General features: G+C 38.7%; 1 protein-coding gene across 1 annotated transcript in view; it reads right to left on the bottom strand.

The window, feature by feature from the left end:
• Nucleotides 1-12,408, bottom strand: part of Pkhd1 (PKHD1 ciliary IPT domain containing fibrocystin/polyductin) — a 432,276-nt gene that overhangs the window by 262,513 nt on the left and 157,355 nt on the right. The window contains exons 39-42 of the mRNA XM_027938269.2: nt 11,281-11,472; nt 8,148-8,273; nt 5,881-5,937; nt 5,454-5,584 (exon numbers count right to left, since the gene is read on the bottom strand). Of these exons, the coding sequence (XP_027794070.2) occupies nt 5,454-5,584; nt 5,881-5,937; nt 8,148-8,273; nt 11,281-11,472 (506 nt within the window). The remainder of the gene's footprint in view (nt 1-5,453; nt 5,585-5,880; nt 5,938-8,147; nt 8,274-11,280; nt 11,473-12,408) is intronic.

The following is a 12,408-nucleotide window of genomic DNA, read 5'->3' as shown; positions in this document are numbered from 1 at the left end:
CATTCTTTATGGTTTTTACTCAGTTGCAGAATAGTTTTTTTTTTTTTTTTTTTCCCCTCTGTGGACTAATTGACCCATTCTCCACTGCACTTCATTATTTTGATTCTGAGCACTTCTCCATCTTCCAGAGGTCATTTACAGTGCTTGTCACAGGTCTCACCACGTGGTACTCAGCAAAAGTGGATTTTGGATATCAACGATATTCAGTTGAATTACTATTCAAGATGCTAACATGACTTCAGGGATCCAGGGTCCTCTCTAAGCCTTCATTGATCTTAGTTTATTGCAGAACTTGTCAACCAAAGATAATTTCATTCCTCAGAGAGCATTTGGAACTCTCTGGAGACATTTTTGATTGTTACAACTCAGAAGGTGGAGGAAAGTGCTATCTGCAGTAAGTAGAAATCAAAGATAGTGCAGCACAGAGGACAGCATGCATCACAAAGGATCACCTGGACCAAATATCAGCACTGCCAGAGCCGAGAAACTGTAGTCTTCAATCTACACTGGATCCATGAAAATAATCCATACCTACTTTCCAGTAGCCCATCTCTAAATTTTGATGGAATTCCATATTTCCAACTTAAGCATGAAGATATTATCAGTTATAAAATCAATGCTTTAAAAATAGTCCTAATGAAGTGGGTATTTATATGTTTTTAAGCAATCAAATCTGGCCTTATGCATGTCAAAAGTACATTTAGTAATATTAAATCAGCTATCTCAATTCTTCCCTATGCACAAAACAGAGTATGCACTAATGAGTTTCAAGCCCATGAAGAATCTTTGTCTCTGAATGGGCAAATATAAATGCCCAGTATATTTCTTTGATCCTCATCAATACACAAGAAATGCCATAGCTCTTGTTCCCAATCATGATTAACTACTAAAATCTTTCCCTTCAGAATAATTGTGAAGCCCCACCTTCAAGAAAACCTGTGCATAGTGTCCAGATCCCTATCACACAAGTGATCACACCAAGACCCACACCTGTGATCCTCAGGCCAGAGAGAGAGAGAGAGAGAGAGGTTTCTTAAACCCACCTTTTCTGAAAGTATATAATGAGAACTGTACCCTGAAGGCTAAAGTTGATGATCTCACTTGGATACACACTTCTACTTCATTACCAATGAAATGACAGTTCATTACCAAGACTTTATGAAAAGGGGAAAGTTTTCAACATTTCAAAAATATAGTCCATGGCTTATAACTCTTTTCATCACCAATGCCAGCACCAGTGCTCAGAAAGCATGCATTTTTAGCTAATGGCTGGATTTGTTGACTCATCTGCCCTAATGCCATTAGCGTTTATGGAATATTTGCATGATCACATATAAACACTTTCCAGGTGCCTTGTCAGGTGGGCAGGAGATTGCAACCGTGGTCCTCTATCAGTCGATAAGTCTCACTTTTCTCATAAAAGAAGCACATCGACAGTCAGATCACATTTCTTCCCAGCCCTTTTACTCTCAATTCCAATTGGGTATGCTACAAACGATTCATGAGGAAACCACATATTTATGCAGGCAGCCAACGGCTTGCGGGGAAGGGTTTAAGGCAAGCAGGGAATTTTGTGTGGAAATCAATTCTTTGCGGAAGTCAATGTATTATGGACATTCAAGCAAGAGAAATTCCAGAGAGAAATTAACTGCCCAAGTAAGCCAGCTCCTTGAGGTGTGCATCTATAGTCACAAGAAAAAAGTGAGTTAACCCTTCAGGCAGCTCTTAAATATGCATTACCTATTGAGTGGAGAGAGCCAGAGAACTGAAGTTGGGCCTTTAAACACAGAATTCCTTACAAAATTGATTCACAAACCAGAACAAATTCCCCTCAAATTAAATGGTGTCTCCAAAGGGCTCTTCTTCAGGATTTTCCCACAGACTCTCCTAAACAGGAGTCTGCTCAGAGAGAATTTCCAACATCTACATAAACATGGGAGACTCTGATGCTCTGGACATGAGCTGTCCCTTGTATCTGAAAGCAAAGACTGTCCAGCCTGAGAAGATGGGGACAGTTTCACATAGGTTACACCTTCCAGCAAGATGGAGCCTCTGGACAGATACAAGCAATGCTTGTGAAAGGAGCCACAGACACCAATGCTGAGGGAAGACAGACTGGGCATGAAGTTTGCCAAGAAACCACGGCAATGTGTGGAAGAACTGCCACCTTTTTCTAGAAAGCACCTCAAAGGCCTATAAAGGAGTGTACAAAGGAATCCCATAAGGCCCTGGGAGACTCCAACAGGATATAGCACGTGAGTCCTCACGGGTAAAAAGGTGTAGGACTCAGAGTTTGCTTTTCAGAGAAACTGAAGCTGGAGAAGCTGCAGCCTGCACAGGGACACAGCAGACCATCTGTGGATGTGTAAACTAAATGGAGATACTGCACTTGAAATTCCTTTCTACCATGCAGAGTAGAAGGTGAGGGAACTGTAAAGGTGGCTGACTGGAAGCCAGGGTGAATTCCTTACACTGTGACTGAGAGAAAGGTCCAAGGCTCTGGGTCAGGACAACTGAGGAATAATATAAATCCACAAACTATTGCATAGACTTAAGATCTCTTCTCCTGCCTGTCAGGTCAGAGATTTCAAGGGAAGACTCATGCACATGGAGAGAGAAAGTTTAGGCTCCTGGGAATGCTGCCAAGACACAAAGCCTAGGCCACCTTCTTGATGTCTAAATAAAGGCTTTTGTTTAGTTCACAGTATCATACCAGTGTAATGTGCTGGTTTTGATACTGTTCCATGACCAGGTGGTAGTTACACTATCACTGGTGGAAACTAGGTGATGGGCATATAGAAACTCTCTTATATTTTTGCAATTTTTCTAAGTTTGAAGTTATTTCAAAAATTTAAAGTTTAAAATAACAAAGACAGTCTGAATTAAACATACTAATCCACTGATACACAGGCTTATATACATTCTCTCAAGGGGCAATTTGGTCCTGAACCAGTCACATAGCTAAACGAAAACCACTACCCATGAAACAGCTCCTCTTTCTGTTCCACACACTACAGATATATACACACAAACACACATATACATATTACTATCGTTGTTGTCTCATACCCCTTTGCAATAAAACTACATTTCTAGAATATATTCTTCAGAGTACTTTGTGTATCATCCAGAAAAGAAAACCTCAACAAACACTAACTTATCACTTGCTCAATAACTGAAATGACCTTCAATGACCCTCAAGGTCCAATGAAGTTTATAATTCTCATGCTTTTATATTTATGCCCTGTTGGGAGTCACCCAGGCTCCAAAGACTAACTTCCCCATCCCCCAAGAAGAGCCTTCCAATGGTGAGCCCTGCTGGCTCACATGATCCTTACCCACCAATCAGAGCCCTGCTGGCTCACATGATCCTTACCCACCAATCAGAGCCATGCTGGCTCACATGATCCTTACCCACCAATCATAACCCTGCTGGCTCACATGATCCTTACCCACCAATCAGAGCCCTGCTGGCTCACCTGATCCTAACCACCAATCAGACTAGTCCTGCTGGCTCACCTGATCCTTACCCTCTAATCAAAAAGCACCCCATGACAACTGTCAAACCACCCCTGGCTCTATAAATATGCAGAGCTGTTCCTCAATAAACGGGCATTTGCTCTGACGACAAGCCTTGTTCGTTCTTTCAGCTCAGTTAACACCCTTGTCTTCAGTGATGGCACAGTCCAGACAATAGAACACAGAAGATACAGCATATTAGAAAGCCAGCAACCTGGATGAAAAATTGGGCTGGACTTGGAAAGATTTAATACTGACAGATGAGTCCAACAGGATCTAAATGCTGTCACTGGTTAAACTTCTATTTCTCAATCATCAAAATGATTTTTAAATTTTAGATTTGATTCCTTACTTTCCTCAGCTGAGTAACCTTCAGCTAAATAACCCCTGATAAAAGTTGTGCTTACCCATTCAGTCCTCCTTAGTCGTCTGCATGAGAAACAAATAGCTTATTGTGAACTCAATTCTTTTAAATTTTTTAATTGGCACATTATAATTATATATAATAGTGAGATTCATTGTGCTATATTCACACATGTACATAACATAATTTGACCTATCTCACTCCCTCCGTTCCCTCCCCTCCAGTTTTTCCACAGGGGATCATTCTATAGGTCAGTCTACAAAGGCTTAGGAGACCCACCAGCTCTTCAGATGGTTCTCTGGCTCACAGCAACTATAGGCAGGTTGATACTTCTTCCTATCAGTAGTGGCCAAGAGACCTGCCTGGGAGAAAGTATACTTCCTACACAGTGAGGCAAGGACATCTCAGCCTCACTCTGAAAGATGAGCTGGGCAATCTCAAGGGTTTCCTTCCTCTAGGCATTTCAATGTAGTCAAGAAAGTACATGAATACATAGTTCTTTAGACCCCAAGCTTGCTGTGCAACAAGCCTTGTAGTGATCAACAAGTTAAATGCAATTTGTCTAGAATTTGGTTTCTTACAATGCATGCAGTTCTGCCTCCTTTCCTCGCTGGCATATTAGCCACCCCTATTAGGCGCCTAAAATGGTGTGTAAATGATGTGCTTGGAATAAGCACAATTAAGAGTCTAAGGAGGACTGAACTGGTAACCACAACTTTTATAAGAGTTATTCAGCTGAAAAAAAACAGATGCTTGGTGAGAAACATGCTCATCCTCGGAGTTCCTCAGAAGCTTGGCAGAATTGTCATGGCACAGAAGATGCTCAGAGCAGTGTCCTGGAATACCATGGCCCTGCCCCCTTGCATAGACAGTGGAGGGGACAAAGTCACTGGGAAGGAAGAAATTAAGTGATCTTCCACTATTCTGAGGCAATCCCTCACTCACAGTTCTATGATTAAACTGTACACAGAAAGACTAATGTTATAAAGTTGTTAAAAAGTTGCCAAGAGAAATTAATGTTAATTTGCACCAAGTAAGTGGGGTTAAAAAAAAAAAAAAACAAGATGTATACCTCATCCTCCTGAAATCTGACATGATCTCATACACCTCCTTATTTAATTTTGAACACGCTTAAAAGGCAACAATATGGTCACATTTAACATAGCAAAATAGTAAACATGTTGGTATTCGAAGCAATTGGTATTGGAATCAAGAGAGATCAAAATCAGCATTCACAGTGGATAATTCAGAGAGATCATATGCTTTGCATTAATCTGAATGACTATAAAATAATCAATATCTCCATTGTTATGTTCTATATAAATATTGCTCCAAAGAGTTCTTTATGTTCTATATAAATATTGCTCCAAAGAGTTCTTTATAGGAGTCCTGAGGAAATGATTAAATTTATTCTGAAGTGCTTGTCTAACAAATAAAAGCATAAATTAATTTCTTGATATTAATGTAGAGCAAGCAAATGTTTCAAATCATATGTTGCTACTCTAGTGAGCTTTTGGAGTAAATTGTGTGCCCTTATCTCTAACCCTTCTGGGGGAGATGAAGCTCTTACCTCTATAACATTGGTGGGACTACGGATATAGATGCCAGATGGTGTCAACATTTCAGGACTGGAGAGGCCTTCAGCACCAGAAACACTGATGATCACATTGTTTCTTATCATATTTCCCTGTTCTGACCAGTCTAATTTCAAAAAAGATAAATCAAACCCAGGGAATTCACAAACACAATCAAAATTTGCACAGCTCAACACTGGATTTTACTAATAATATTAGAGTCCACAAAATGTACTCTATATGTAGATATATGTCTATTTGTAGATACAAATATAGATACATCTTTAGAAAACATTTAGTATGCTGAATAAATTGGAGACATCTAACATTTTGCCATCAGGTCTGTGTATAAAATACATAACAATTGAAAATGGATTGTAATAGATTTATAACAGACTTAAAAAATCAACTTATATATTTTACCATTTTTTCTTCCAGGAATCGTTTCCCAGGAGATATAGCTCATCCCCATGTACGTCCCTAAGAACAAAAAACCATATCAATTCAGCATATTTGATGCCACTCAGGAAAACATGGGACACTGCAACCTATTTTCACTTGGGGTATTGGTTGTTCTAATTTTATTTTTATGTTTTTATCTATGAACCATATAAAGAAATATAAATAGTATGAACATGTTAGTTCTAGAGTATTATGGATCAGAAGTTTACTTTAAGTAAAAAGAAAAGCAGAGTAATTTGTCTTCTATTTCACTACTTTGGAGACTGTCTCTATTGTCAAATGCAGACACAAGCTGTGTCAGTATAGTCTCAGCCCTAGATGTTCAAATTGACCACCAACAATCCACAGGTCCCCTACTCCCCTGAAGGATCTGGAATGTCCTGGAGGAGTGAACAGGATGGTACCAGGGACCCTCAAACCCAATGAGATAGAGAGGAAGAGAACAGAGGAATATGCCTGGGTCATGACACGTAGAGAAAGATTCATCACTTAAGCCATATCAACAGGGAACAGCTCAACAGAACCCTGTCCACGTCATTTCACAGGTCTGTGTTTGCAAACTTGCAACAAGATAGACTACTTTATATAGAATGTGTTAACAAATACTTTAATTTCCTCATTATAATACACTAGATGTCAAGAGCCTATAATTCATAATATCCAAGGAGAATTCCTCCTGTGGGCTTGCTTTATTGCCTGATTAATGTCCATTACATATCATTGGGATCTCTTCCTGAATTTCTGCTGAAGGTGTCACCCTTCCTTTTACACAGACAAAAATAAAAATAAAGAAATCCAATGTTGGTTAGTTTCACTTCTCTTGGACTCCCTTTTTATAACCAAAAGATTTTTCTGCACCTGAGCATCTCCAATATTCTTAGCTCTGTGCCTTTTAGAGCTGGAGTTTGTTTTAAAGCAAGTGTATAAGATCCATATTTCCTCACTAAACAGTTTCTCTCTCAGGATTAGAACCTTTGCAGCTTTCATCTCAACAGCTGTTCTTAAATGAAACATATATTTTCCCACTGATCATATCACAGAGTTAAATACAAAACACTATTTAACAAATACAGTTTAATCTAACTTTCAGTGAAAATCTCTGATTTGCTTTTTTATTCTGATACAACTAGACTCTTTTGCTCATTAATTCATACATTTCTTTCAACCGATGGACCCACAATGCACTAGTGGTTATGCTAAGTACTAAGACGACGATGTCCTCATGGAATCTGGTAGTAAAATGACATTAATCAGATAGTCACAAATGTGACATATAATTTTAAATTGATGACTGTTGATTGGTGTTTAAAGAGCTTAACAGAAGCACTGAACTTAGGGGTTTGGGGGTGGGGGGAGGATCTTGTACCAGATAAAAGCGTGGCATGAGCAAAGGGAATAGCTTGTCCAAAGGCCCTGAGGCAGAAGGAAGTGTGATCTTTTGAAAGAATAAAATAAAATAGATCAGCCTCATTAGGGTGCAGAAGGAGAAAAAAATAGCAAGACAAGTTTACAGAGATTATCAGGGCAATGATCACTAAAAAGGCCTTTTAGACCAGATTATAACTTTCCTGTTATATTCTAACAACAATAAGAAACTCTTAAAGGGTTTTAAAAAGAGGGATGATATAATGCAATGTGAGATTTTTAGAGTTGTAGGTACATTATAATTTATATCTAATAGAGGGATTTATTGTTATATATTTGTATATGCACACAATATACCACTATAATTTGGCTAGTTTTGTTCCCCAGTACCTCTCTTTTCCCTACCCTCCTTACTCCAAATTGAGATTTCTAAGGATAATAATTCTAGGTTTTGCAATGAACTTTAGGAGACAATATTGGAAATCGGGTGACTGTGAACTTCTCCAGCAAGTCATAGGAACATTTAAGAAGAGAATTTAAGATTTTTAAATCCTTGTCCAATATCCAAGTTTGACAATCTGTGAAATTGTACATGGATATATTCATCTGACTTAGAATTTTAAAATTTCTGGCAGTAAAATTTTAATACCTCCCATTATATAGTTGATAATTTCATCTGAACCTTTAAAAGATCAGTTTCCCATTGATAAAAATTTAGGAAGCCAATCAATAATAATTAAACTTAATAAGAAAGCTAAATTTTTTTTTATAAATTGGGAATTCAATGTTTTAGGAGAATTCCTGGTGGAAAACTGTGCATCCTACTCAAGAATTCTGAAATTAAACAAGCTTGTTTTACTCACCCACCAGCAGAGCATGACCTGAAATCTTGTAGAACACATTACTGTCCACCTTCAGGCCCAAGGTCCTGTATATGCTGAGGCCTCTGCTAAAGGAGCTCCTTATAGTACAGCCCTGGACATAGGAATCTGAGCAGGAAAAAGTAAGTGTCATTCACAGTGGGATCTCAAAGACTCCTTAGATTCTGTTGGCCATGTTCACAGCAAGCTACACCATGGCTAAAAATATTTTCCCACACAATAAGGGAACTCAGTAGAGGAGACTGAAGCAACAATCAAATCAAGAAAATGGGCAACTCAGGGTAATGGCCCTCAAAGATAGAGGTTGAAATCTAAGGATCAAGTATTAAGAAAGAATCACCCGAGAAAAGAAAGGATCTTCAAACCACAATAGAATACATGATGTTAAGAACTCTATCTGGCCTCCTGATAGGCATAAACTCTTCCCACAGCATGGGAAGATGAGAAGTTAAGGACTGTGGAGAGTACTGCTTATGGATCACCTCTGATCCTTGAAAACTGCATCTTGCCTAAGGAAATGTGGTCATTATTCCTTGAGCTGTAAATTAGTATATACAAATTGCCAAGCAATAGTATTCTTGGCCAAAGATAGTCCGAGATTCCTATTCCACAATGTTAGCAAGGCCAAACACTGACCCTGAGGATCATGACTCTCACATTTGAATACGGTAGGTTTATGAAGCTAACAGGGAAGTATCCTCTATTATGCTATAAGGAATTGACATTTTGGAAAATTGTTAGTCTGGCTCTGTATCTGCGTTCTGTATATATGACCCCCCCAAATCAAATTATATGGCCTGGATCAGTCAATGAATAAATATTTACTGACTATCAGGCACAGTCATGCACCACCTAATAACTAATGACGTTTCTGTCAATGATGGACTGCATATCAGATGGTGGTTCCATAAAATTATAATGGAGTGGAAAACTCCTATCTGCCGGTGATGTGATAGCTATCATACTATTGGAGCACAAGACATTATTCACATGCTTGTGGTGATCCTGGTGTGAAGCAACCTTCTGCAGTGCCATGTATATAAAAGCACAGCACAAATAGTTATGTAGAGTATATAATACTTGGTAATGATAATATATGATTTTGTTACTGGTATTTGTATAAAACAAAATTTTTAGTATAATCTTTCTATTTGTAAAATAAAAAAGTTTGCTGTAAAACAATATATCAGTAGCAACCTCATATATTTCATATTTAACCTCCTCTCTTGATTGCCTCAAGAAATCACATAGAATGATGTACCTAGACCACCTATGTTGTATAAGTACACTCTGATGTCCATACAAGGAAAATTACCTAACTATGCATTTTTCAAAACATTCCCAAATTATTAATTGATGCACAATAGTATATATTTAGGAATTGTTAATTATGCTAGAGATGTAAAGATGAAGAAAACTAAGATGAATTTGTGTATCTTCAGTCTGATGAAATAAATTGACATTAAAACACTAAAATAGTTATTATGCAAATAGTTAAATTGTAAATCCTGAAAAAGGAGTTTGGTATTATTACCAGGTACTAAAATATGGAGATGACAAATATTTGGGATACTGGAAAGGTTAGTTTTGTTTATGGAATATTACTTTTAAAATTGAACTACCCAGAAAATTCTCAACTGTGATACCTCATAGATACTACCTCCCCGTGTCTCTCAATCTCAGCTTCCCTTAAACCAGGGAACCTCATATTACTTATCAGGGATGCACTACGTAAATTACCTCACTCATATCTACTTCTTTCAGAAACAATGGCTGTTACAGATTTTTCCAAACTGACTTTCCACCATGTCACCCCAGGAGAACATGCCTGTCCATCTAAATAATCAGTAACAACTAATGTATCTGAATAGCTCTTGTGAGTGGAACTTACGGGACTAGTAAACTGCTGAAAGCACTATGCAAAGATTTCACCATTGTAGTGGCACACACCTGTAATCCAACGGACATTGGGGTCTGAGACAGGAGGATCACAAGTTCAAGGTCAGCCTTAGCAGCTTAGGCTCTGTCTCACAATAAAAATTAGAAAAAGTGGCTGAGATTGTGGCCCAGTGGTAAAGCACCCCTGGGTTAGATCCCCAGTACCAAAAAAAAAAAAAAAAAAAAAAAAATTCTAACAACTTTTAATGATACTGTCAGTGTCAATTTACCTCACAGGGCACGAGAGCCTTCATGAAGGCCTAATAAAAGGTTCTTTGGTAAGTATGCCAGACAGAAATATCTAACCTCTGGGCTACTGTGTTACCTGCCCTGTTATGCAAAGAAACATATCTGCATTTTAATAGAAACTAATAAAGGATAATATTTTTTGGTAGGGGGCAGAGGGCTCGGTGTACAGAGGATTGAACTTAGGGGCACCCAACCACTGAGACACATCCTACAACTTTCTGATCCTGGTTTCAGAACTTTTATACTTTAATCTGATTACATTATTTTTTTCTGATTTTGATCTCATTTTGCATCTGGAGGTTCTCACCTGGATTTTATCCTTCCTGTTTCCTACCTAAGATCTGCACCCCTGCCTATTCCATGTTCCCAAGAAAAGCACCTGGTCTCAGTCATCTTTTCCCATTTTTCCAGATAGAAGATCCTTCTGAGTTAGGACAAATTTTCATAGTAATGCCTTCCACTATTCCTGGACTCCCAGTGTGTTTATTATTTCTACTATTCAATAGTGATCTGCCTATAGTCACAAAGCTAGTGAGTGGCAGTAGCAGGAATCAAAGCACAGGATTCTGTGGTTCACTCCACAAGTACCATACTTTCTTGTGATGTTTCTCAAAGTTTACTCCTTGGATTACTTTTTCCAGAATAATAAGGTTCTATATTTAGAATTTAGATCCATAGGCCCACCTTAGACAAGACTTGTTAGGGAAAGGTCCAGAACTCTGAATTTCAATAAGCTTCACAAGTTGCTTGTTTAGGCACACTAAAGTTTGAAAAACAGTGATCAACAATATAAGCAATTATCTATCTCTGAATCCCTCAATTCCCACATATTACTTATTATGACCCCTGCATGAACATGAGAGAAGAAAGAAAAGTGCCTTCAAACACGAGTGAAGAAGGGAAAAGAGAAGGTGTAGGTCTGGCTTACCTCTCATAGTGCCCACCAGAGTGAGCGATCTCATGTACTTATGGAAGGCTTGTCCCAAGTCTCGGAACTCCACCCCCTCCAACTGGACCTGGCTGGGTTCCTCTGGGGAGGACCAAACAATGACTCTGGCCCCCAGATCCCTGGATCCCAGTATCTTCTCACTCTTGGAATACAAACAGTGCTGCAGGTTGCCTGAAACACAGGATAAGGTCCAGAGGACCTGAAGCAACTAGAACATACCTCCAGACAACTCCCCCCATTGGAAAGGTACTGTTGGCACCAAGGACAAACTATTACTGTTTATTTCATTTAATAGCTTTCATGTTTACTTTGATTCCTTTCTCTGGATTATTCATTAAAAGATTCAATAACTAGGGCATGATGTTGTCTTTACTGCTTCCAGAAACCCCCCAAATATTCAGCTAAATATTGTCACAAAGTAGCAGACTGCAACCCACAACCAACCTAAACAGAAGCTGATTTCAATCCCCAAATTCCACTGAAGGGAATGCACAGTAAGATGACCTTCAAATGGTTCACAATTTTACGGAAGAGATGTGGATACTGAATGTTGTCACAGAACTTTTTACACAGTCCAGTGGGTTTTTCCCCTTTCCTGCACTATTTTACAATTTAGGGACTTAGCAATAAGGCCACCACAGAATGGCAAAGCAAGGGCTGCCTCTGCACATCTCCTCCTTCCCCAGCTGTGCCACTAGTTGAGGACAGCAAACTACCTGAACCCAAAAGACACAACTCCCATGGCTACAGTGTTGGGACCTCAGGATCCAGAATGCTTTCTGCTGACACATGATTTATGGGTGTATGAACTAACCACAGGATGGAGAAGACATCATATCCTGAATTGATTCTTTATTATTCATGTTAATAAAACAAGAATTAGCAATGATACAAAACAATGTGTCATTCCATAGTAAATTTCAGAGTCGGCTTATTTGCTAAGGCCCAGAGGATGAGGACATAAGAGGCAGATAATGAGATGTTTTGTATTTGCATGCTTTATCATAACTCTTGGTGCTTCTGATAATGTTTTCAAATGGTCAGGTCTCCTATGATTGGCTTTAGCTACTGGTGCCTAATATTTCAGCCCCACCCAAAGGCTGAGTG

This window comes from Marmota flaviventris, chromosome 6 (genome assembly GCF_047511675.1).
Source record: "Marmota flaviventris isolate mMarFla1 chromosome 6, mMarFla1.hap1, whole genome shotgun sequence".
Lineage (NCBI taxonomy): Eukaryota > Metazoa > Chordata > Mammalia > Rodentia > Sciuridae > Marmota > Marmota flaviventris.
This window is presented reverse-complemented; position numbering and strand designations above follow the sequence as displayed.